General features: G+C 43.9%; 2 protein-coding genes across 5 annotated transcripts; both read left to right on the forward strand.

Moving 5' to 3' along the window:
* The first annotated feature begins 1,973 nt into the window (after positions 1–1,973).
* Positions 1,974–3,037, forward strand: LOC118602790 (protein FAM111B-like). Its single transcript, XM_036220379.1, has one exon. It carries the CDS (start codon positions 2,041–2,043, stop codon positions 2,977–2,979), a length of 939 nt encoding a protein of 312 aa, XP_036076272.1. The 5' UTR covers positions 1,974–2,040; the 3' UTR covers positions 2,980–3,037.
* A 7,635-nt stretch (positions 3,038–10,672) lies between these two features.
* FAM111A (family with sequence similarity 111 member A) lies at positions 10,673–19,872 on the forward strand. 4 transcript variants are annotated; one of them, XM_016119058.2, is made up of 3 exons: positions 10,673–10,854; positions 14,261–14,378; positions 16,755–19,872. In XM_016119058.2, exons 2-3 carry the CDS (start codon positions 14,298–14,300, stop codon positions 18,486–18,488), a joined length of 1,815 nt encoding a protein of 604 aa, XP_015974544.2. In that variant the 5' UTR covers positions 10,673–10,854; positions 14,261–14,297; the 3' UTR covers positions 18,489–19,872. The 4 variants fall into 4 exon arrangements, with proteins under 4 accessions (XP_015974544.2, XP_036076262.1, XP_015974542.2 ...); XM_036220369.1 differs by having other exon boundaries at positions 10,673–10,838; positions 14,293–14,378; XM_016119056.2 differs by having other exon boundaries at positions 10,674–10,838.
* Positions 19,873–23,329: the final 3,457 nt, after the last annotated feature.

Below are 23,329 nucleotides of genomic sequence, written 5' to 3' on the forward strand. Positions count from 1 at the left end.
CCCCGACTTCTGACAGTTTCATCACTCTCTTGCACTAAGGGATTCTTTGGGCTCAGAGATCACGGTTCCGAGCTGCCTCGTGTCCCGTGGTGAAAGCTGTCGCTTCGCACATTTTGTCTGTTATCGTTTCAGTCATTTCGAGTGGGAGGACAGACCCAGCCCTTGTTTCTCCATCTCGGTGGATAGCAAAGTGAGTCTCTTCTCCTGGACTCATCATGAATTCCATAAAGCGTGAAGAGAACACGTCCTTCAGTGCTGCTGAAGGTGAACAGAACACCAGAGCTGATGTCTCAGAAGTATGTCTGCTTTTTTACAACTCTTTACTGGAACGGAAGTCTAATGGAGTGCCACCCTGGCATCCTGGAAGGGGACAGTTTTTTAGAGAATGGCAGCTACACAACCTCTCCTTTCTGTTGTTTAAACACATATTTGGGGCCATCATGCACATAGGTGCTGGCGTGTAAAGTAAAATGACAGTGTGTGAATTAGCAACGCGAACGATGCCCGTTAGACAAGGTCGCTGACCCAGTAGTAGCATAGGAAATAGAGACAGGCGTGAACAGTAACTCACAGTGTCCCCCACTTATGCTAGTCACTTCCTATAGATGATCTCATTTAACATTTAATACAACTCTGTGCGATGGATATTATTACCACCCCTATTTTGTGAATGAAGAAGGCGAAACGCAACTTTTGTATGCCACAAAAGTAATGGACTTGAGAGCCTGAATTTTGAACCCAAGCAATCCTAATTTGGAGTCCAGTTTTCGACAGGTACACTGCGATACTCAAAAAAAAAGTGATATGATAATACTAAATCAACATACAATCAAGAGATTTTAGAGTGCAGAGAGAAGAAGGCTTAGTTATTTGCCTATGATATGCATATCTGTTTGTATATAAGTATGTGTCTCTGTGTATATCTACCCTGTCCTGTGATTTATCACGCTTTCTATTATTTTATATTTCTTTAGTGTTGTCGAAGCCTGTACAGACTAGAAACTAAAAGACATTTAATGAGCGGTTTGGACAGGCGATGTTTCAGATATTCAAAGGATGTATTAAAGAAGCCGAGCTTTACTAGGAACTCAGTAGACGCAGACTTTAAAAACATCAAATCAGATGACATTTCGCCTATCAGTTTGGCAAATGTTTAAAATAATAACACGAAAATGCTTCTGAGGGGTCGCCCACGTGGCGGGTGTCCGTGGACAGCATGTGAGCGATGTCACGTTCCTGGACAGCAGTGTGGCAGCAGATTCGTAGTCACGTCCGTTTCTAGCCTCAGTCTCGGTAGTTCTGCTGCTGGGAATTATGTCCTGTGGACATAATCAGGTGGGCGGACAGAAATGTTTTATGTGTGGCAATGTTTGTCACGTCAGAGGAGTAAAAAATGGGAATCAATCTGAATATCTCACAATAGCAGAATGGATTACAAATGATTATGCTGCAAAATATCACATGGCCCCTCAAATTGTATTTTCAAAGATGGTTTAATGACATTTGAAGTACTGGTAGATTGCTTAGTGAGAAATAAACTCCTATACAGCACAGCATAACTTAAGAGTATAAGAGTCATATCTGCATGTAAAATAATAGAAGCCAAAATGGAAAAACGACAACATGTAGAATGGTCATCTCCGGCGATGGAATGATTGACACTTTTTTCCATTATTAAGTAGCCATTAGATTATCTAATTTTTATTCAGCATATCCATGAGTTTTATGAGTGGCATAACATGAAACATGATTCTCTCTCCTTTCTCAAGGACACTGTCGTGACGCGGGCATGGCCTGGCACACCTGCCGCTCCTTCCCTCTCGGACACAGGAGAGTGTAGCGGCACCGGGACATCAAAGTGAAGCCCGTGAGCAGGAAGCAGCCCTTAAAATCCCGAAGCCCGATCCGAGCAACAGTGAAAAGCGTGGGTTCACCTTTAAGCTCCACAAAAGCATGAACCGCAGTAATCGCGCAGCAGTTGGTGAACTCCATAAGAATATCTATTCAGCTTTGAGAGCTAATCACTTTTTCTGTAGGAGGATGCAGAATCGTCTTAATAGGCACATTATTGTTCACGAAGACAAAACCATAGAAGGATATATAAATTTAGGAATGCCTCTCAAGTACCTACCCCCAGGTTCTCATTGTACAATAACAGTTGGTCAAAAAATAAGTGACCAGGAAGAAGGTGATCAGATATTACGCCACTGTGAAAATCCAGACATCGACTACATTCTCTTTCATGTTGTCGCTGTGGGGAAGACGACAAAGACGATTACTAAGCTCACGGAACTTCACGAAACTTCATGCACACTTTGCATCTATGCCTCGAAGGACGAGACTCTCCAAGAAGCTCTGTGCAAAGACGGTCGATTTCGGTCGGACCTAGAAGAATTGGAGTGGACGCTATGGGCTGGTCATGAAAACATTTATGAAAAAGAGTTCCCCGTGGAAATAGTAGCTGGAAAGGTCTTAGAACTGGACATGCCTGAAAAGCAATTTCTCAGAAAAGGTACCCAAAAGAAAAAAAAACAGGGGAATGACAATGCCACTGACGACACCCGTCCCCGGGCTCGGGTGCGGTCTGAGGGGGAGGCCCGTGAGCCAGAGAAAGATGGAGAGACTGAAGATGCGGAGCACGACCGAGGAGAGGTTCTCCCGCCACGAAGTCTAGGGCACGATATCAAAGGTAAAAGACGCCGGACAATGGCCAGAATAAGAAAATATTACGATGACCGATGTCGTATTAAGAATAAATATGTTAAACTAATCTCATGCATTAGGCAAAGGCCCCATCAGGGCATGTCCTACCTTACCGATAGTAATCTCGGGACGGAGACAGCTGATCTCTGGCTAAAGAATATTCAAATATTGGGCATAGATATAAGGAAGCAATATCCAAATTTTAGGAAAGAGGCACTTCAGATGAAGAAGTATTTTAAGGAAGAACGGAGAGAAGAAAATCTGACAAAGTGTTGAAACAATTCAACATATATAAAGAGTACTTTGGAAAAGTGACTTCAACTTCTACTTCTGTTGCAAATTGTGAACATCTTATTCATCTTAGTGTATCGGTTGGGTTCATGACATGTGAGCATAACGGAAGAAGAGTCCATGGTACTTGCTCTGTCTTCAGTGAAGGTTATATTTTCACCTGTCGACATGTCATACAGCTTATGCTGGGAGAAGGCCAAGATCTGCATCTGTGGCCGGACATTAGCCAATATGTACGTGTAACTTTCACTTATAAGGGGTTCTGCCCTCTTGATGCCGATTGGTTTTCCGTCGAGCAGAGGATTCAAGTGTCCGATGACAATCTAGATTATGCCATTTTAAAACTAAGAGATAATGGAAAGGGATTTCCTCCAGGCCTGGTGGGACAAATTTCCCCCCCGCCATCCTACGGTTTGGTTCATATAATTGGACATCTGGAGGGCCAGAACCAGAAAATAGAGAATCGTGCTGTGATTCCTCTACAGAAAAGGTTAGAGAAGTACCCTGAGAAGGACCGACATGCGTTGAGAGATCAGTACTCTGCTATTTTGAATGCTTGCCCTATGTTCACCCAAAGAAGCTTTCTACGAGAGTTGTGGCGCTCCGACACACTCAGTTATGATACTTGTTTTTCAGACGGGTCCTCTGGCGCCCCAGTGTTCAGCGCATCTTGCGAATTGGTTGCTGTGCACACCGTCGGGCATTGTGATCCAGGCATTGATAATTCCCTTGTCGAATATGGCTATTCTATGCAAGCAATCCTTTGTGATATTGAACAAAAGAACGAGAGCTTGTATAAAGTGTTAATGGAAAAGCAAAATGGGAACCCCCATGAAGAAAGCCTAAGAAATGAGTCATCACTTCAAGAGCAGCTAGTGATACCCATGGAATATTAGAAACATGATGCTTTTTTATTTTTTGAAGAAAATATGTCCAAACATTAGAGTACTAGGGGCTGCTTTCTTAATGTATGGTGAATATGCTATCTTAATTAGAAAACACTTAGAGAATCCTCTGTGTGTGCAAGAATAACAGAGCCCAAATAAATATTAATTTTCTTTCCTCATCGGCTTTATTTTTATTATTTAAAACAACCTCAGGACTCACTTAAAATACTTAGCTTCCTGCTATGCATGCAAAGATGTTGGTCTTTGCTGTCCTAAATGCCTGTGATGACACCCCTAAGTCCGAAATGCCTAGGAGGGCACCCCCATCCCATCTTCGTAACTGGTGAAGTGATTCTCATTCTCTGCCTAGCCAGGTAATGGGAAATACACCTTTAGAGTAAAGGGGGAAAGACGTATTGTTCCTCTAATCCCCCAAATTCTTTGGGAACCATAATTTCCTCCCTTTCATGCCACCCGTGCCATCAGCCTGCAGAAGATCCAGCTTTTCAGGGCTGTCCTGCAGCTCTGCCCTTCTCCAGCAGATGTCAGGAGCGACTTCCTTACTCTCCATCCCCACCCTCCCATGCCCAGAGTTCAGAAAGCTAAAAGCTAAATGCCCCACTCAAACTGGCAATGAAGATTCTGGATGTAAATCAGATTCCTCCACACTGAAGCACTGTCACATCATTTGAGAGATAGAAATGGACGAAGGCCATCTTTCTCCTGCCCCATCTTTGGCAAACTCGGTCATATAAAAGAGAATGTGGGAGGCTGCAGCATTGGCCACACGCAGTGTCAGAGTCCAGCTGTCACCTTTAGGGGATACTAGGAGTAACTGCAGCAGCCAGAATCGGGTGCGAGTTTTAAGAGTGGATATTCTCAATGTCTTAAGAGCCTCCAAAGGTCGTGACTCCAGTTCTAGGAATCTTACCCTTTTTGAATAAATGTCCTAAATTTCATCTGTGAGATGGAGGAGGTTGTGAATTTAATTGCCACTGGATGTCAGCAACATAAAAGATCAATCTCAGAATTCTCCTTCTAGTAGTGGTGCAATGAGTATTTCAGACCGATCCTCTCACCCTACATGCACGTGCACACACACACACACACATAAACACGCACACACTCACACACACGCATAAACACGCAGAGGCACACTGACCAACCAGAAAATATACGCAAAAAATAGGAAAGGTCTGTGTGACGGCAACAGTGCATTGCCAGAGCAGCTGGGCGGTGTGCGGCTGATGTCCACGTGAGGAGGGAAGGCCGACGGGCCACAGCTGCCGGTAGTGCTGCTTTTTCCTGAGAGGCACAGGTCAGTTCTGGAGGAGAAGTCTGAGAGGCTGAGCAGCTGAGGAGACATTTGAAGAGAAACATGAAGCTAAGCAGGGACAAAAGTCAGAGCTTAAGGCCTCTCAGGTGGGAAGGGTCCCAGTAAACACCACGAGATTTTGAGTGGGAACGAAGTATTGCCCTCCAGGAATAATCGTCCCAGAACATTCCAGCCTTCACTGGGATACAAGTCAGTCTGAAATCATCTCCATCCCAATTAGGTTAAGGGTATCTGGGATCGCTAGTGACCCCAGCCCAGCCACCTCCCAGAACGAATGGGAAAGTTTCTTTGGAGGCGGGTTATATCGTTTTGAGCCTCAACATTTTCTACAAAATTTGCTAAAGAAAAATGAAAAATTTCAGACTTAAGAAAAAGGTGAGGGGCTTTTATTGGTAAAATCAATCAAAAAATTTGGCAGAGATGTGGACTTAATGAGAAAAAAATGCCACTGTTCTATCTAATACTAATATGTGAGATATACACTGTATTATAATTATTTGCTTATAAGCCAATTCAGGGGCCCAGCGTGCTTATTCAAGGGACAAACCTTTCTTCGTGACTATCTGAATACCAAAAAGTTTAGTTTCTATTCTCATCATTTCACTCATCCTTTACTTGTCAGACCATATCTATCAACATTTCCTGTCTCGGTATTACTGAAATTGGAAGCAGGAACTGCACAACGAAAGGTGAGGTATGACTAACGAAAAGAATTCTTTCAGATGTTTTCATAGAGCTGTGGGTCCTCCCGTCAAATCTCGGGAGCCCAGTACCCCCGGCACGACCCTACGCATGGAGATTTCGAGTCACATGATCCTGCTGTTGTAACTAAATCTCCATGGTGATCATTTATGGAGTCTCCTAATGGGAGAATCATCTTCAAACTTAATTTTTTTAAAATGTACACGAACGAAGCCTGCCCTCCTACCCCGGTGTCAGTCCTGAGAGCCTGGTCTTGTCACTCCGTGAGCTCGCCTGCCCTGTGATCTCCTCCTCATTTCTCTGAACCAAGGATGGGTCCAACCAAGTGGGCCAGATGAACGATGGTTCTAAGTGGTTATAGTAAATTGCATTCTCCATCAGGTTTTAGGCATAGCCTATCATTGGGATATGCAGGAGTCAGACACACAGACCATGGGATTTTGAGACCGCGAGCACATCTGATTTGGGGATCTGTAGCTCAAATGTCACCACGGCTATGCTAGCATGGCCGAAACCCTCTCTGGACCACCACTGTGTCCTGTTCACTTCTGGATTATAGCACAAGAGTCATAACTCTTTTTACGTATCTTTCTCACCGACTAGATTGTAACTTATTAGATGGTGAGGACAGTGTTACATCCCTCTACATTTCCAGTGCTTAACACTATACCTGGCACACACATAAAAGTTCCTCCAAAAAGACCGAAAAAAGAAAGAAGAGGAAGAACTTAGGTCCATAGCTTTCAGACTCAAGTCAATGAGAGATGAGTACCGCTGTCCCATGGAGCATATTCATGGGACTTCCACCCCAACAGATGGTGAGCGGGGAAACAAAAATCAGCCAAAGGCGAGGCTCTTCGGCGCTCACCTTTCTGTCTTTGCGGCTTGGTCCTCAGGCACTTCATCCATCCTTGCAAAGGACGGCCGCAGAGAGAACACCAGAGGCTGGTCCGCATGGTAAGTGACATGCCGATCCATCTTCACCGACTACGCTGGCTTCAGCCCGTTTTTGGTTTTGTGTTTGCTTATTGTGAACGTCAGTTATACAGTCAGTGAAGAACGAAGAGACAGCTGCTCAAAACGAAATCTGCCGACGACTCTGGTCAGTCTCATCAGGGGGTCCCACCACTTCCCCAGTCGCCAGCAAGGGAGGAGAGGGTGGGCGAGTTAAGTTAATCGGTGGGCTTCCGGGAACAGGAAGTACCTGCAACTGGCTCGGGCATCACTGTTGCTCCTATTAAAATAAAAAACAAAACAAAAAGCTAGGGAAGGAACCCGAAGTTAAGGAATCAAACTTCCCAATGTGTAATATGTTGGTATATGTAACTTAAAATAACGTGAATATAGTTAAGGAGAGGCCTGGTCTCTCTTTTCCAGTGCCAGAAACTCTTGGTAGCTGAGTTAACGAAAGTGGACTCCTTAGCCGCGCACCGAGAATCCCTTTACACTTTTACAATAATCCAGGCTATTGTGAGTGATGGAGAAATGAGTATTTGAGCCCCTGTTTGCCTAGGGAAGTGAGGCAGGTCATTAACATACTGCAAGGACGGTGAGGCTGAGGCGGTCTGGATAGGTAAGCTGACCAACAGATGGCTCTTGGAGGTGCTCCTGAGAAAGAATGACCAGCTCCCCACCTTTATATAGCTTTCTGCTAACCTCCCTCCCCCTTCTCCCCCCTCCCCCCCCCCAGCACCTCTCCCGCACTCAGCAGAGGGAAAGACTTTTGATACGCCCAAAGGCTTTCAAGCTCTGTGTCAAGAGAACTGAGGATTGGGTAAATCCCCTCTTTGTCCTGTTGCCATTGGGCTGAAGGGATGTCAATCCTTGCTTGGTTCCGCCTCTCCCCACGGTTCTGCAAATTAATACTTAGGCGCCAGTCTGCATCTCTTCCGGGTAGTGGTGGGAGGGTGACTTGCCACTTCTCTTCTGTATTGTACTTTGGCAGTGCTCTTAACTGTTTATCTACAAATGCCGAGAAATCAGACCTCATGGCTGGATGCGGTTCAACATTTGGGAGTCACCAAGCTAGCTCTCTCCAAAACAGGATAGCTTAGATTGCCAGGCAATTTCAAAGCCGGTATTCTTTACCACCTCTTACCTGTCATTGAAATTTTTACTGTTTTAGAAGCCACATTGAAAAAAAAAAAAAAGAATCGGCCAGATCTTAATTCTTTGGTGATCACTGCATGCATCTCTCTGGAGTGTTAGAAATCTTTAACCATTCAGAGAATGGAACTAAGTGGTAAAGCTTTCTAATGATTTGGGGTTTTTTCCTGGTACTGTTGCTGTCCTATTAAAGGTGACTATAACCAAGGCCCAGGGAACCCACAGAAGAGGAAGCTAGCTTTAGCTACTTTGGGTGTATTGTGTGCACTTCAAGGTCAGTTCCCCAAAATTACTACCAAGGCACCTTTCGGCCCTATCGCTTTGTATAAAAGCTGTCACCTTCGTGACCTTGATCCCTTCTCTTACACATCTGCTCTTGATGCAGGTCTTTAAACATCAGGCTGCTTTTGCCATCCCTTGCCAGTGAGTTCTTTGATTATCGGCTGGGGTCCATATCGTTTTTCTTCATCCAGATCGTAAACTCCTGCACATATAATAAACGTTTGGAGAATCAACTTAATGATGAGGTCGTGTGCTCCTCCTACCTTCGTGGCTTCTTCCTGATAGTCACAGTTGTGGAACCTGTCCTATCTACTAGGAATGCCTCCCTGTGGGAAGTCGTCCAGGCCCACTGCTACCCACACGCAGCGCCTCCTATGGGCGAGAGCAGGTGACGCGCTGGTGCAGCCAGGCTAGTGCCCCGGAGCCTCCTCCCCTGGCAGGATCTTCAGGAGGGGATTGCAGGGCACCCAGAGGCCACGTTTCTGCCCCCACCTCGGACTTCCTCAACGAGGTCCAGGGCGCAGGGCTGGAGCCTCCTCCTCAGTGGCCCCGCAGCTAGCGACCTCCTCCTCTTGCTCCCTTGCTTCGAGTCCCATCTCGCTCTTAAAGCCCCATGCGCCCCGACCACCAAACCCCTAACACGCGGGATTTTCCATCCACTTGCCAAGGGTTGGGTCCACACTCGCCCTTTCCCGCTTTCTACTCAGGGCGGGTTCCTAGAACGCGGAATTCCTGGTGCCAGGGAAAGGTTCCCTGAAGTCTCCAGTGAGTGACTGCTGGGTTTGGAACGGAATCCCCTCTTAGGAGCGGACCTGGAACTTCGAGAAAACTCATTGGCAGGGCACGATGCAGGAAAAACTCCGGCTGGAGGAGAGGGCTGGGGGTGGGGAGGAAAGCTGTACACCTGCCTGGACACCGCCGTTCCTGAAAGGGAGACTGAGCTCTGTCCTTGGAAACGTAAACTGAACACAGTAAAATGAAAGATGTGTGTGACTTTTGCAGTACCCAAGGGAGAGCATGTTCTCATTTAAAGTCCGATGCATCTGTAAGACCCTATGTTCACTTTATGAAAACGTTTCCTCAGAGGATCAATCTCTCTGTGTCCCAATTCTGTCTTCCAGAATTCATTCACAAACAGTAACATTTTACAAACAGTAACAAACGCCATTTAAAATGTGTTTTCTTGAGTAAGCTTCTTTCCAGGAGAAAACACTCTACGTGGCAAACGTTATATTCTCCGACGTGTCCACCACTGAGAGATACAAAGCCGTCTGGATTTACGTAGCTCACTAGGTACGTTCATGTGACTTACTATTTCACTGTTGCCATCAACATAAACTGACCAGGCACAGGAGAGTTGCAAATTTCTTTATTGTTTATTCCAACAACTTCCTCAAATACCCAACCACTCTTCACTAGAAAATATCAAAGCACCCTGCACGCTCCAAGGCTTCCGGACTCCTTGGCCTTGTCCCATCTGCAGATCCAAACCTGTTAGTCAGCGTTTACCGCGTCCTAACCCGTCCTCCACACCGAAGACCCGATTTAAACCAGACTTCGGCATCTCAAGAAATAACCCACCCTGCTGTCTTATCAGCAGGTCGTTGGGGTGATAGTTCCGGGAGTCGGCATCTGACACTTTTGGAAGCCTCAGCAAAACCTAGGCAATTTGCGCTGCTGCAGCCCAGCACCCTCAACTCAGAAACGGTGTGTGTTCATCTGAGGGCTCCTCCACTTTCGCCCCCAGAGGCGCCCTCTGAACCCGAGGATGGGAAAGTCAATCTCGCATTAGGCTAAACTCCAGTTTCTTTTTCGCTGAGCTCTCCAAGTACCGAGTTGATTTCGTCGCTGGGAGGAATCTTTTTGATTATGTGACCAAAAATCTGAAAGCGCTTATGCTTGGCGAAAATCCGCCTTATTGGCAACACTGCTAATGATAATACGATATGCCTCTGTCCTTGTCACTTGTGTAAAAGAAACGTTCGTAGGGAAGAGGACAGGCACAGGATCCCACATGTCTGTTTCTCAGGCTGTACCTGGGGACTGAGGAGTCCGGAAGGTTCTGTTTCAGGCTGGCGGGACTATCGGAAACGGACACCCACATCGCATACTTCACCTGGCTCCCGCTTCCCCAGGTCTCCAAAGAAGTAAAGATCCGAAGGAGACGGCGGCGGGGAGCGGCGGGGGTGGGGTGGGGGGAGCGTTAGGCAGGACGATCACGGCGAGGGTGGGTGGGGGTGGGGGGGGTGGGGGGGGGGTTGGGGGGGGTGGGGGGGGGTGGGGGGGGAGGTGGAAGGAGGGGGGGGGGATATGAAAGTGGAAGTCACCCGACTGCCAGCGCAGTCTCAGCTCCGCCCAGGCGGGAAATTTGCGAAGCTCAGCGCCACCCTCCACCGGTCCTGCGGTTGCAGCCAGCGCGGGCGCGCTCTCCTCGGCAGCGGTCCGCGCGGTCCGGTGGCTTCGCATCCCCCGCCAAGACCCGACTTTGGTTTGGCTCTGACTCTGAGTCTCTGACGCTGGTGGCGAGCGAGGTGAGCGGAGGACTCGGTGAGCGCGCGGGCTCTGGAGGTGTTCGCTGGGCCAGGGTCGGGGGTGCGCGGCCGAGCCGGCCGCGGAAGTGGCTGGACGCCGCGCCACCCCCAGGCCTGGGCCGGACGGCGCTGCCCGCCTGCGGGGCCGAGAGGGCACAGGTTCTGTTTCAGAGGCTGCTTTACTGGGGGACATTGGACACGTCCTTTATGTCAGCAGAGCCGTGACTTCTCCAACTGAAAGGCAAGGCTTAGGATAGGGCAGCTAAGAACGCTTGAAGTTTTGATATAACACGCGAAGCATGTTGGGGATGGGGTACCTGGTCTTAACCTTCTGTGGCCTGCGCTGGGAGGGCGCATGTTCATCCCAGTGGAGGGGAAAACTTTCTGCCCACTTTATCTTTCTTTCTTTCTTTCTTGAGGGAGGGGGAAGGGGAGGGGAGGGAGGGCGGGCGGGAGGGCGGGCGTGATGGAAGGAAGAAGGAAGGAAAGGGAAGGATAGGAAGGACGGACGTGAAGGAAGGAAGGAAGGAAGTGAGGGAGGGAGGCGGAGAGGGAGGGAGGGGGCGGCGGTGGAGGGAGGGCGGGAGGGAGGGCGGGGAGAGGAGTGAGCGAAGGAAAGGACGGAAGGAAGGAAGGACGGAAGGAAGGCAGGAAGGGCGGGAGGGAGGAGAGGGAGGAGGGAGGGAGGGAGGGAGGGAGGGCTTTCTTTCTTATTCACTTCCTTCCTTCCTTCCTTCCTTCATTCTTCTTCCTTCCTTCCTTCCTCCCTTTCTTATTTCTTTCTCTTCTTCTTCTTTCTTTCTTTCTTCTTCTTTTCTTTCTTTCTTCTCTCTATCTCTCTCTCTCTCTCTCTCTCTCTCTCTCTCTCTTTCTTTTCTTTTTTTCTTTTTTTTTTCTTTTTCTTTTTCTTTTTTTTTGGTTAATGTGTAATACTTCTAGAGAACTCGGGTCCTCTCTCAAATTACAGAAGTTGAGCCATCTGCACACACTGCAAACCCGCACATGTTCCTTAGTTGTTGGGCGGCAATTTCCCGCCTTGAAGGACCTCACAGCGCAGCCCAGTTCCGCAATTATATGCAGCTTGTTCTTGTTTCCCCAGGGTCTCTGCTGTGTGAAGGGTCTCCCTGTGCTAAGTACATTGATAATAATGTTAACAGCAGTAATAGTTACTGGGCAACCTGTTATGCGCCTGTACTGAAGGCTTAACATTCAGTACATTTTAATCCTCACATAAATGCAGGCTGATTGTCCCACGCCCAAGGTCATGCAATGAGCCATTGGTAACCTGAAATTTGAACCCAGATAGTGTTATACAAACTAATGTTTATACAGCATTTTTCGATTCATTATTTCATCTGGAATCATTCCCTCATGTTACGAACAGAAAACTAAGGTTGGGAGAGTCCGAAGTGAGTTTTCTGAGTTCATTACCTGTAAATGAGGAAGCCAGGGCTCCTGTATAATGCAATGGTTGAGAGAATAAGCCTAGTCTTCTCTTTTTTTTAACATCAAAAATTTTAAATAGTATTTAATAATATATTTAGGAAACAGTTAAATTAGAGGCTAGTTATTCGTTCCTTTTTTCCAATTACAGTTGAAATTTACAATTATTTTATATTAGCGGTTCGGCATTTATGTAATTTGTGAAGTCTTTATCCACCAGTAAGTCTAATATCCACTTCCCACAATCCACAGCTTTTATAATATTATTGACTATGTTCCCTATGCTGTGCTTTACGTCTCTGTGAATATTTTGAAATTACTGATTTGTACTTCTTAATGCTTTCACCTTTTTCAACCTGCTCCCCTTTCCGGCTCCCATCTGTCAATCAGCATTTTGTTTTCTGTATCTGTGAGTCTGTTTCTGGTTTGTTTGTTCATTTATATTGTTTTTTAGGTTCCACATGTAAGTGAAATACGGTATTTCTCTTTCTATGTCTGACTTATTTCACTTAGCATCATACCCTCTAGGTCCGTCTACGTTGTTGCAAATGGTAAGATTTCACTCTTTTTTATGACCAAGTAATATTGCATTGTATATATGTACCACATCTTCTTTAAAAGTGTAGTCTTTAGATAAAGTCTACTTGACAAGAACTACAGGGGCTAGAGCATAAATTAAACTACATGAAGAAGTAAGCCAGGAGGTGAACATTACCCAGATGACTTCTCTGTTCTCTTCAACAAATCAATTTCATTCTTTTTTTCAGAATGAAAGAAACTTAAGAAATATAATAAAGACAGCTTTTCTACCTCAATTGGATCTTAGCCTGAATAAATTAGTATTGTGATTATGTAAGAAAGAGTTTTAAATGTTTAGAGATGGAAAGTGATAATCAGGGTTAAAATGCCAGGATGTCTCTAACTATAAAATAGTCTAGTAAAATGAAACGATGACACAAATTTGCCAAAAAATGAGCAATTATTAACTGTCTGTGATAGGTATATGGAGGCTTGTTATATTCTCCTTTTTCTCTGTTTTAAAATGTTCATAATTAAAAGTCATCAAAAGTATATTCGCAGGAGCTCTGTGACCTTGAGTAAATAGCCTAATCTCACAGGGTTGTAAGAATGATAAAAGGTAGTTTATGAAAAGCATACAAAACAAGGCATAGTACATCATATGCATACTCCATTCGTTCATCGAATGTATCTTTATAAATGTATCTTTAGCGAGCGCTTACTGTGTGCCAGGTGTTGTCTTAGGTGTTGGGACACTGAGGACAGGAGGCCCCTGCCTGTCCACGACTTCCTTTTTAGCAGAATTTATCACTACCGAAGATTTCACTCTTTTATTTACATTGTTCGTTCTCCTCTGGGGAGACATCGGAGGAAAGAGAGAAAGGAAAATACCTCTTTCGACAAGATAAACTAAAGCAGCAGCCAACGTTCCTACCTTCCCAGGCAAACTCTCAAGGTTTATTTTGTCTCCGTGGTTCTCTTCCCATTCGTTTTCCATACTCGTGCCATCCCTGTGCCATCTCCAACTTAACTGGAGGCCAGATTTTAACGTCAATGTAACTAGAACACACTTTCGATTTCTCCAACTGCAAACCCATCTGTAGGTTATGTATACCTGCCTTTGAATTCTTTCTCTGCCACGTGGCTCAGACCTACCTTCTCTGAGTTATAGTTTCCTCATGTACAAAATGCAGATATACCTATTTGGATGGCATCTGTGGGCATTGGCAGTGAGAGATAATCTTTGTGGAGTATTTAGTATGGTGCTTTGTCAACGGGAGATTTTATTGTTGGAGCGATTATAGTGGGCAGATAAAACTGTCTGCTTGCTAAGTTGACATCTCTGAGGACAGCAAGGCTGCAGCTAAGGGGAAAAGTTGAGATATGGGTTCCCCATTCATCTTATCTGCTATACAATTACAATCGCTATGAAGATATTGCTCTCACTTGAACCTTTTTAGTGTTTCAGCTAAACTGTCTATTCATCTTCAAGCCATCATGAGCTCTAAGAAACGCAGATCACAGAAGGTCTCCGCCGCTTTAAAGAATAACACGAAAATTGACCAGTATTTTTCTCAGGTATGTTTGTAACTACTGTTTATGGAATATATCAATAATAGACAGCCATTCTTGACACTGGTTACATAGTCTTCATGCCAAGAAATCACCTCATTCTATGCAGGGAATATTAAATAAATTAAAATCTTTCTCATTCATCTTATTCTTTTCATTTTGGGGGGTGGCGGCAAAAAGGAGTTTTAATAAAAATCTTGGCCATATCAAATAGCTTTAACCAAAAGCTATTATAACATTTCTTGAACAACAGGAACAAATCAAATATAATGTATTACAGTAAAACATGGGGAAAAAATTAGTGTTATTTCACAGCTTGAAAATATCTGCTTTGCAAATATGGCCAATCTATTCGATGACAATAAAAACCTGCATTTGTATAGTGCATTACAGTTTATAAAACACTTTTAAAATACATATCCTTACTCTAACCTTGTTAGGCAGGCAGGGAGGAGTTTATTATCCTCCATTTCTTTAGGAGAGGAAAGAAGTGAGTTGTTGCGTAAGGCAGTAGTGGAGTGAAGACTTGGACTTAATTTGACTTACATTGAGTAGGGGGTCTTACTACGACCCGGGCTCTGTTATCATATCAAACCATCACTCCCTTCCTGAGTCTAAAACGCACCTCAAAATTTGTTAAAAAGCAGGCTGAGAAATGGCGAGCATTTGCGAATGCAACTTAAAAGCCTTTAACTTTTCCTTTATCCTAGTTCTAGCTAGAACACCCAAGTGTCTAGAAAAATCAAGCCCAATCTACTTCTGTTTTTCTCTCTCCTACTCCACGACAGTGCACGCTAATAACCATGTTTTACCCCATTTTCCCTTTTGAAAGTGTCTATATCTGCCTGAGAATCCTTTGAATAGTTAGAAATCAAGCAGTGTGTGATGGGCTGTATGACGAGGATGTTTCTGAAGGCATTAGGCCAAAAGGATGCTCTTTGAGAGTTCGTAGGTATGCCTAGAGTAAATATATATCACCCTGTGTTCCTTTTTTGAACCAGAATATTATACGAAGAAGGAAAACAGAGTTAACCTACTAAGGCGCCATTCGTTGTGCTAGGCATTGTCACACGTGATCTTACACTGTGTCTTTGCCACAATCCCAGCGTTGTTACTCCTATTCCCAGCAAGTGGCATCTGTTGACATCCATGCCATGATGACTATGACTTGGCAAAAATGTATCATTTAGACATAGGAATCATTTTTTATTGAATTTATGCTTTTTGATTAATCCTTCTTATGTAATTCCTCTGCCTTCCCCCATCCCTAGTTTTTAAGATAATGCTCTATAAAAATGGGAATCGAGGATATGAAATTTACCAGAAAAGAACATATAGTCTAAATGAATCTACGGATATGCCACCCTGAACATCCCGAACCTGGTCTGATCTCGAAAGCTAAGCAGAGTTTGGGCATGGTTAGTACTTGGATGGGAGACCACCTAGGAAGACCAGGTGCTATAGGCATAAAAAATAAAAAATAAAGGATTGTAAGCTGACAAGGTCTTTGCAATCTGTGAGGTCAGCCAAGGGTTGCCTCTCCTAAAAAAAAAAAAAATACACACACACACATATATACATATATAGACCATATATAGCATATTTTTTATTAGAATATATATATTCTAATGGGAAAAATATTGGACGAAGTATTGGAACTCTGATACTTACTTTGTTAATGGTTATTATATAACCCTAAGAAAAAACACTCATAGGAATAATTTCCTGTGCCTCTCTTTCTCCATTAAAAGGACATAGAAGCCATATTTGTCGTTCCTCATTTCACAGGATTTGGAGATTAGTGGACATAGTAGAGGAAATAATTTGAGTCCTTGGCATGATAGTTGCTAGGTGAATCAGGGTTTGATTGTTAGAAATAACTATATTATTGTGAATGAATGATTGGTTAACTGATGAGGGTTTTGTTTAACATTTAAGGCCTGATAATAAACCATGGTCCCCTTATTCTTGCTGAGTTTGGTGCTTTAGGAACAAATTTTTGGTGCCGTCCATCACTGGGCCTGGAAAAAGTAAAACTTTCACAGCGGAAAATAGTAAACAGGGCCTGAAATGACACTACAAAAGAGTTGGCGGTCTTTTAAGCATCTCTGTGTTTGATGCACCTATTAAACAGTTGTATCTTTCCCCGTACTTCTCAGAAAAATGCACCAGCGTAGCAGTATTAAAAGCTTATGTGACTGATGGGACAGGAAACTCAGCTTATGTTTTGGCTCCCAAATCAAACTGATTTAATTCTAGTCACTGACATTCGGAGATTGGTTCTGAGATTTCTATAGAAATTTTGTGAATTGCATACAAAGAAGAGAAGCAAAAGACAAGGGTTGTATTCATAGTTTTACAGTACTTAACATTTCTTTTTAGGTCAATAAAGAACAAGAGGATGTTTCCAGCATTCCTCAGATGAAGATGGGCTCTAGAAAAGGTCCAAAAGATATTACTAACACTCAAGCTCAAACACCCAAAGACCAGGCTATAACCATAAATAAGGAAATTCAGATTACCTTGGATGTACACCACAGGAAAAACAAAAAAATGAAACACATCCTTAGGCCTACAGAGAGCGGTAGCTTGAACAAGGCACTCAACACTCTCCAGGCTGTCAAAGAAGAGACCGAGACTCATCAGGGCAAAGAAATGCTGGTGCGTGGCGTGGAAGGAATCGAAGGGCACTTGAACCTTGGAATGCCCCTGAGCTGTCTTCCTGATAATTGCCACCTGGTAATTACATTCGCCCAGAGTAAAAGTGAGCAGAAAGAAGAGAGCCAGATCTTTGGCCGGCATGACAGGGCATCTACTGACTGTGTTAAATTTTTCATCCATGCAATTGGGAAGAGGAGAAGAAAGATCGTCAAACGTGGGGAACTTCACAAAGAAGGGTACAAACTCTGCGTCTTCGCTTTCAAAGGAGAAACCATCAAGGATGCTGTGTGCAAGGATGGCAGATTCCTTTCCTTTCTGGAGAATGATTATTGGAAACTCATCGAAAACCTGGACTCCATTGTAGAAAACACACAGCTGGTTGTCGATGACTTAGAGGGCAAGCTCTTTCAGATTGAGGTAGAGAAAAGGATGAGCTCTGGGGCACCAGCCCCTCAGAATCCCGAGTCAGAGGCAAGAAACACCTGTGTGTCGACAGAAACAACCATGGACCAGTACCCCAGTTTGGAAAGAGAGCGTGAAAAAATTAAAGAAAGCTTCAATAAACAGATGAAGAAAAAGAAAAAATTATTTCAATTGCATAAAACGAACTTCGGGAAACTGACAAAAAACTCTACTGCAGTTAAAACGCACAAACTTCTTTCTCGTCTCAGTAGTTCGGTTGGGTACATAGCATGGGACAACAATGGGAACACGGGACATGCCACCTGCTTTGTTTTCAGAGGGTTGTACGTTTTGACTTGTCGGCATGTGATAGACGACATTGTGGGAAAAGGCATAGAGCAAAGTAAGTGGGCAGACATAATTGGTCAGTGTGTAACAGTGACATTTGATTACGAAGATAGCCCAAGAAAAGACGAGAAATGTTTTTGCGTTGAACCTTGGTTTGAGGTATCTGATGAAACTCTTGATTATGCTGTTCTGCAACTGAAGGAAAATGGACAAGAAGTACCTTTGGGACTATATGATGGAATTGTTCCTGTGCCACATAATGGGTTGATATATATTATTGGCCATCCCTCTGGAGAGGTAAAGTCTACTGATGCTTGTGCTATAATCCCTCAGGGTGAGCGAGAAGAGAAATATCAGGAGCATCTTCAGGCTAGAAAAGCAGAGAATTTCATTGATACACAGTATATCCACATGCACACGCAAAACAGTTTCCAGAAAATTGTTCACAGGAATGATCTCATTACCTATAACACCACCTTTTATTTTGGGTCTTCTGGCTCCCCAGTGTTTGATGCAAAAGGTTCATTGGTGGCCATGCATAGCGCTGGCTTTGCTTATAACTACCAAAATGGGCACTCCAGCATCATTGAGTTCGGCCCTACTATGGAGTCCATCCTCCATCACATGAAACAAAATTATGGAACGTGGTATGAAAGCGTATGCATAACTCAGCAGGAAGTAGAAATGGTGAGTGATGAGGACTGAGGATGGTGAGGCTTCAGTCTATTCCCTAGCTTTACGAGAATCACCCATGGAGTTGTTATTCTATAGGCATTGATGATAGTTCTCTAAAGTCCAAAATAGTTAATTTTATCAATAAATTAATATTATTGACCAATTTTTATACAGAAAGCATTTTTCTAAGCACATGAGGAAACTTGTCCTAACAAATCTATGAAGTGGATGATTATCCCTATTTTCAAGTAAAGCAATAGGATAAGATTAAGTAATAATCTTATGACATGACAAGTAGTGTAACCTTTTTTTTTTTTCCATCTTCCACATCATCCTCTAAGTTCTGTTGCTTGAAGGCAGGATCCAAGACTTGTTCATCACATTATCCCCAATATCTGACACTTGGAAAATGTGTGGGTCAATCAATAGCAAATCTTAGGACTGCAATTAATCTTTTATTGCATTAAATTTATTGGGGCGACGTTGGTTAACAAGGTTATACAGGTTTCGAGTGTTCGATTCTGTAACATGTCATCTGTGTGTTGTATTATATGTTCACCGCCGAGTCAAGTCTCCTTCCATCACCATACATTTGACTCTCTTTACCCCTATTTACCTTCCCCCACCCCCTTTCCCTTCTGGTGACCACCATGCTGTTTCCTTATCTGTAAACCATTTCTCCAACAGTTAGAAACTTGGCTCCTACCATCCCCCACCTTATTATGTAATCATTAAATTCCAGCATACACACATAGCAGAATCATGGTTGCTCACATGTACCAGGATGGGAAATAACTTTTATCAACTAGAGTACAGCATTTATGTCCAATTTATTCTGTCCTCAGCCTTACAGACTCGTTCCTGAAGTACCTAGGTCACCACCTCCCTCCCACCACCTTCAGTGAGTTCGTTCCATACGTTTGTAACATAAACTGTCTTGTCATTACCTGCATTCATTCCTTTGACCTAAGTGCTTTTTTTAATTGCATACATTAAGGTTTACTCTCCATGCTGTCAATTCTGTGGTTCTTAAGTGCATAATGTCATGTATCCACCATTACAATATTATACAAAATGGTTTCGCCGCACTAAAACTCCCTTCTTATCCACCCCCCTCCCCTGAACGCCTGGTGACTACTGATCTTTTTACTGTTTTCAGAGTTTTGCTTTTTCCAGAATGTGAAATAAGTGAAATCACATAGTAACGTAGCTTTAACAGATTAACTTTCTTTACTTCGCCATATGCGATTAAGGTTCTTCTGTGTCTTTTCATTGCTTGATAGTTTATTTCTTTTTATTCTATTATATGAATATAGCACAGCTTGTTTATTTGCTCACCTTTTGAAAGATATCTTAGTTGCTTCTAGTTTTGGGTGATTATAAATAAAGCTGCTGTAAGCATTTGTGTACAAAATTTTGTGTGAACGAACATAAGTTTGCAACTCAATTGGGTAAATACCATGGAGGGTGATTACTGGGCTGTATGGTAAAATTATGTGTAACTTCTTTAAGTATCTGCCAAACTATCTTCCAATGTGGTTGTACCGTTTTGCATTCCCACCAGCAATGAAGAAGGGTTCATACTTCATATCCTCACCAGCATTTGGTATTTCCAGTTTTTTGGATTTTAGAGAAATTAATACCATCAGAATGCATGATATTCTACAGTGGATTATCGGACTTATTCATGAAATTGGGGTGGTCTTGGATGACCTAGCATATGTCTACATAGACAGTATCAGTCTAGATTCTGCCAGGAGAATAAAGCCACTGTAACTATTATAAGAATAAGGTTTTTAATAAGGAACGAGGGGTTGGATGAGTATGGGGAAGGGAGGAGCAGGGGAAGAGAAGAGCTGGAAGATGCAGCCAGAGGAGTCAGGCAAAGCATCGGAGGCGGGTAGAAGCGACTGATTGATGTGGGGAAATCAGAGAAGGTCCCGCCTCTTGTCATCATGATGGTAAAGTAGAAACTTTCAGAGTGGCTGCAAAGTTGCCGTGTCAGACACACCCTACAAGTAGGAGCTTGTGGAAATCTTATGCAGTCCTGTCTGAGTGCCACGATCTTTGAAGAGATAACGCCTACCACTTCATTTACACCTTCCCAGTTTCTTACGAGTTTTTCTCGTTTTTCTCGTTGACAAATGCTAACTCAGAACACACAAGGATTCTGGGAGAAAAGTAGGGGTGCTACTAAATTGACAATGGGCAACCAGCATATACACACATACAGTCCATGCGCATATACGAAATCGGAATTTGTCATTGTTAGGTCATAATGCAGTTCTCATAATGTGTACGTTGCAACTTTAGCTGATTACTGCAAGTCCTCTCCATGCTGTGCTGCAAATACATTATGCTATAAACAAATTCTATTCCCAGGTGTTTTTATTCAGCTGAAATATTCTGCCATGTTTAAGATCAGATGCCCTCACAGAGAAATATCAAGTAAAAAATGAGGCTAAGATCCAACACAAGTAGGGGAAAAAAGTTTTTTCCTGTTTCCTCTTGAAGCCTACTTCTATTCTGTCTTTGCTTATTTCCACATAGGAAAAAGCTTGAAACATGGCCTTTTTTAAAAAAAATTTCTCATTGCTACCTTCGTTTCTTTTCCAAAACATTTATTTCCTCATTTATCCTGTCTCGTCTTTTACGCTGAAACACAAACTCTGAATTCTCACATCAGCCCTGTGAGATGGGTACTTTCATTATCTGCATTTCACCAACGGGGAAACTGAGGCACAAAGCAGCCAAGGAACTCAGTCAAGCTTGTACACCTCTTGAGAAGCGGGGTGTGAATCCCAGGGAGTCTGGCATCAGGGCGCCTGCTCCTAACTCTTCTAACTCTTCTACACCGCCTCTCAAATGTAAGGTGGAAATGCTAATAATTCTTGGCAGGATTAAATGACGTACCCCAATTCCTTTTCCCCTTGTCCTTCAAACTCTCAAAGTGGTGACTTTATGAATTCTTGATTTGGGCTGGATGGGGAGAGTTGGTTTAAGGTCTGAAGAACATGTCTGATACTTTTTAGAGTTCCGACGGGACTGGGAGAAGGAGAGAGGGAGGGAAAAGGATGCGAAATTCTAAAGGTAGGAGAAAGGACAGTAGCTCTTTGGAATGTCTGACCTCTGATCAAACCCACTGGTCTTTTCTCAAGTTTCCTACAGGCTCTCCTTTTCACTTCTTAATCGTTATTCAGGAAAAGGCACTCTTTTATTTTGGCATACTGTCCTATAAGTTTCACCTATGCAAGATTCTCGCTACCACCATTGCAACACCAGCACCCCAAAGAAAGCCCAGAAGTTACCCCATTGTTGTCTGACCCTTTCCCCGCCTTAGTCCCTGACAACCCCTAGTCCTCTGTCTCGTTGGGCTTTTTACTCTTAGCTTTTTATGGCTTCTTGACTTTCCTTCCATCTTTCAAACCATTCCTCTCTCTTCTCTCCCTTAATAGTATCCAAATGTTCCCTCAGGTTCCCATCTCTAGTCTTCTTCATCCCTTTTTCTCCACTTGGCAATTACGGTTATTGTTTCGGCTTCCCTAGCATCTCTTTCTAGATCATCTTATGATGGTTATTTTCACCCCGATATTACTCAGAAGCACAAATGTGCAAGTCAAACTACTGAACACAGTCTCTTCAAACCCAACTTGTTAAAAACCCAGCCATGGAGAGTCCTCCCCTACCCCCCCCCCACACACACACCCCATCTGCCTCTTTCCCAGGATCTATTCTATTCACGGCTCCACCATCCCCACCACCTACCAGTCCAATGTCTTCGGAAGGATTTTGGGTCGCTCATCTCTCCCCATCGCCCATATCTATCTACACCGTCAACACGTCTCACTGAATTCGTGGCTCTCCCCAAACATGACACCTCCTCTCCAGTTCTTCATTTCTCTCGATTTTCTTTCATCTCTTCCATCGATAACGTGATCGTGGTAGTTAACATTGACACAGCGCTTTATACTTAGGGTCATGCTAAAACTTTAAACAGTCAACCAGAATTCAACTGTGCCGCAACCTCAGAGGGTAGAGATTGTCATCTCAGTTTTACGGATGAGAAAATAAGGCATCTAAGGTGGACAGTCATACTGAGCAGCGGGGTGAGTTTTGGGTCACAGGTGTCGCTCACTCCAGAACCTGAGTTAGAGCCACAGAGCTCACTGGAGAACCAACTGGAACCTGGAACTCCATCCAGATCACCAGGGGCCCTAAACTCAATTCTATCTCCTGGCTTCCCCTGGGAATAAAGTGTCAGAAGGTGTGAGGATCTGGAGCATCCTTCCTCCCCTTGCCATGCAGATTGCTGAAGGAACTGGACAAGATCAGCCACCCCTACCTTCGAGCCTATCATAACATGTCGAAGTGAATTATCTTCATGGCATTTTTGATCTCTGAACTTCAGAAATCCAGCGAGGACAGCACAGACATAAGGGGAGATATTAACCGGGGCTCTTCTGTGGGGCAGGGAGTGGGGATGTATTACTATTTAGGTTTCATAACAGGAAAAGTTAGAGGTTGCAGTGAGTTGGACTGTGTGCCCCAAAAAGATATGTCCAAGTCCTAGTATCTGTGAACGTGAATGTGACTCTTTTGGGAGACAGTCTTTGCAGGTGTAACGGAGTGAAGGTTCTCTAGATGAGACCAACCCAGATTTGGAGTGAGCCCTAAACCCAGTGACTGATGTCTTCATAAGGGGAAGGAGAGAAAGATCTGACCCACAATAAGACCTTGCGTGGGGGAAAAAATAGACGTCAAGATCTGAAAAGGCCTGAGATGGGTGGTGACCCAAAGGTCTGAGGACAAAAAAGACCAAGAAGCCCACCGGTTTCCCTCCAGGCTGGAACCCATTTCAAAACCAGGGCCTC

This window comes from Rousettus aegyptiacus, unplaced genomic scaffold (assembly GCF_014176215.1).
Source record: "Rousettus aegyptiacus isolate mRouAeg1 unplaced genomic scaffold, mRouAeg1.p scaffold_m13_p_5, whole genome shotgun sequence".
Lineage (NCBI taxonomy): Eukaryota > Metazoa > Chordata > Mammalia > Chiroptera > Pteropodidae > Rousettus > Rousettus aegyptiacus.

Excerpts from the sequence above, each read along its gene's own strand:
- LOC118602790 (XM_036220379.1), top strand. The coding sequence starts at position 2,041 with ATGCAGAATCGTCTTAATAGGCACATTATTGTTCACGAAGACAAAACC.
- FAM111A (XM_016119058.2), top strand. The coding sequence starts at position 14,298 with ATGAGCTCTAAGAAACGCAGATCACAGAAGGTCTCCGCCGCTTTAAAG. Across the intron at positions 14,379-16,754 it reads TTGACCAGTATTTTTCTCAG|GTCAATAAAGAACAAGAGGA; the intron begins GTATGTTTGTAA and ends ATTTCTTTTTAG.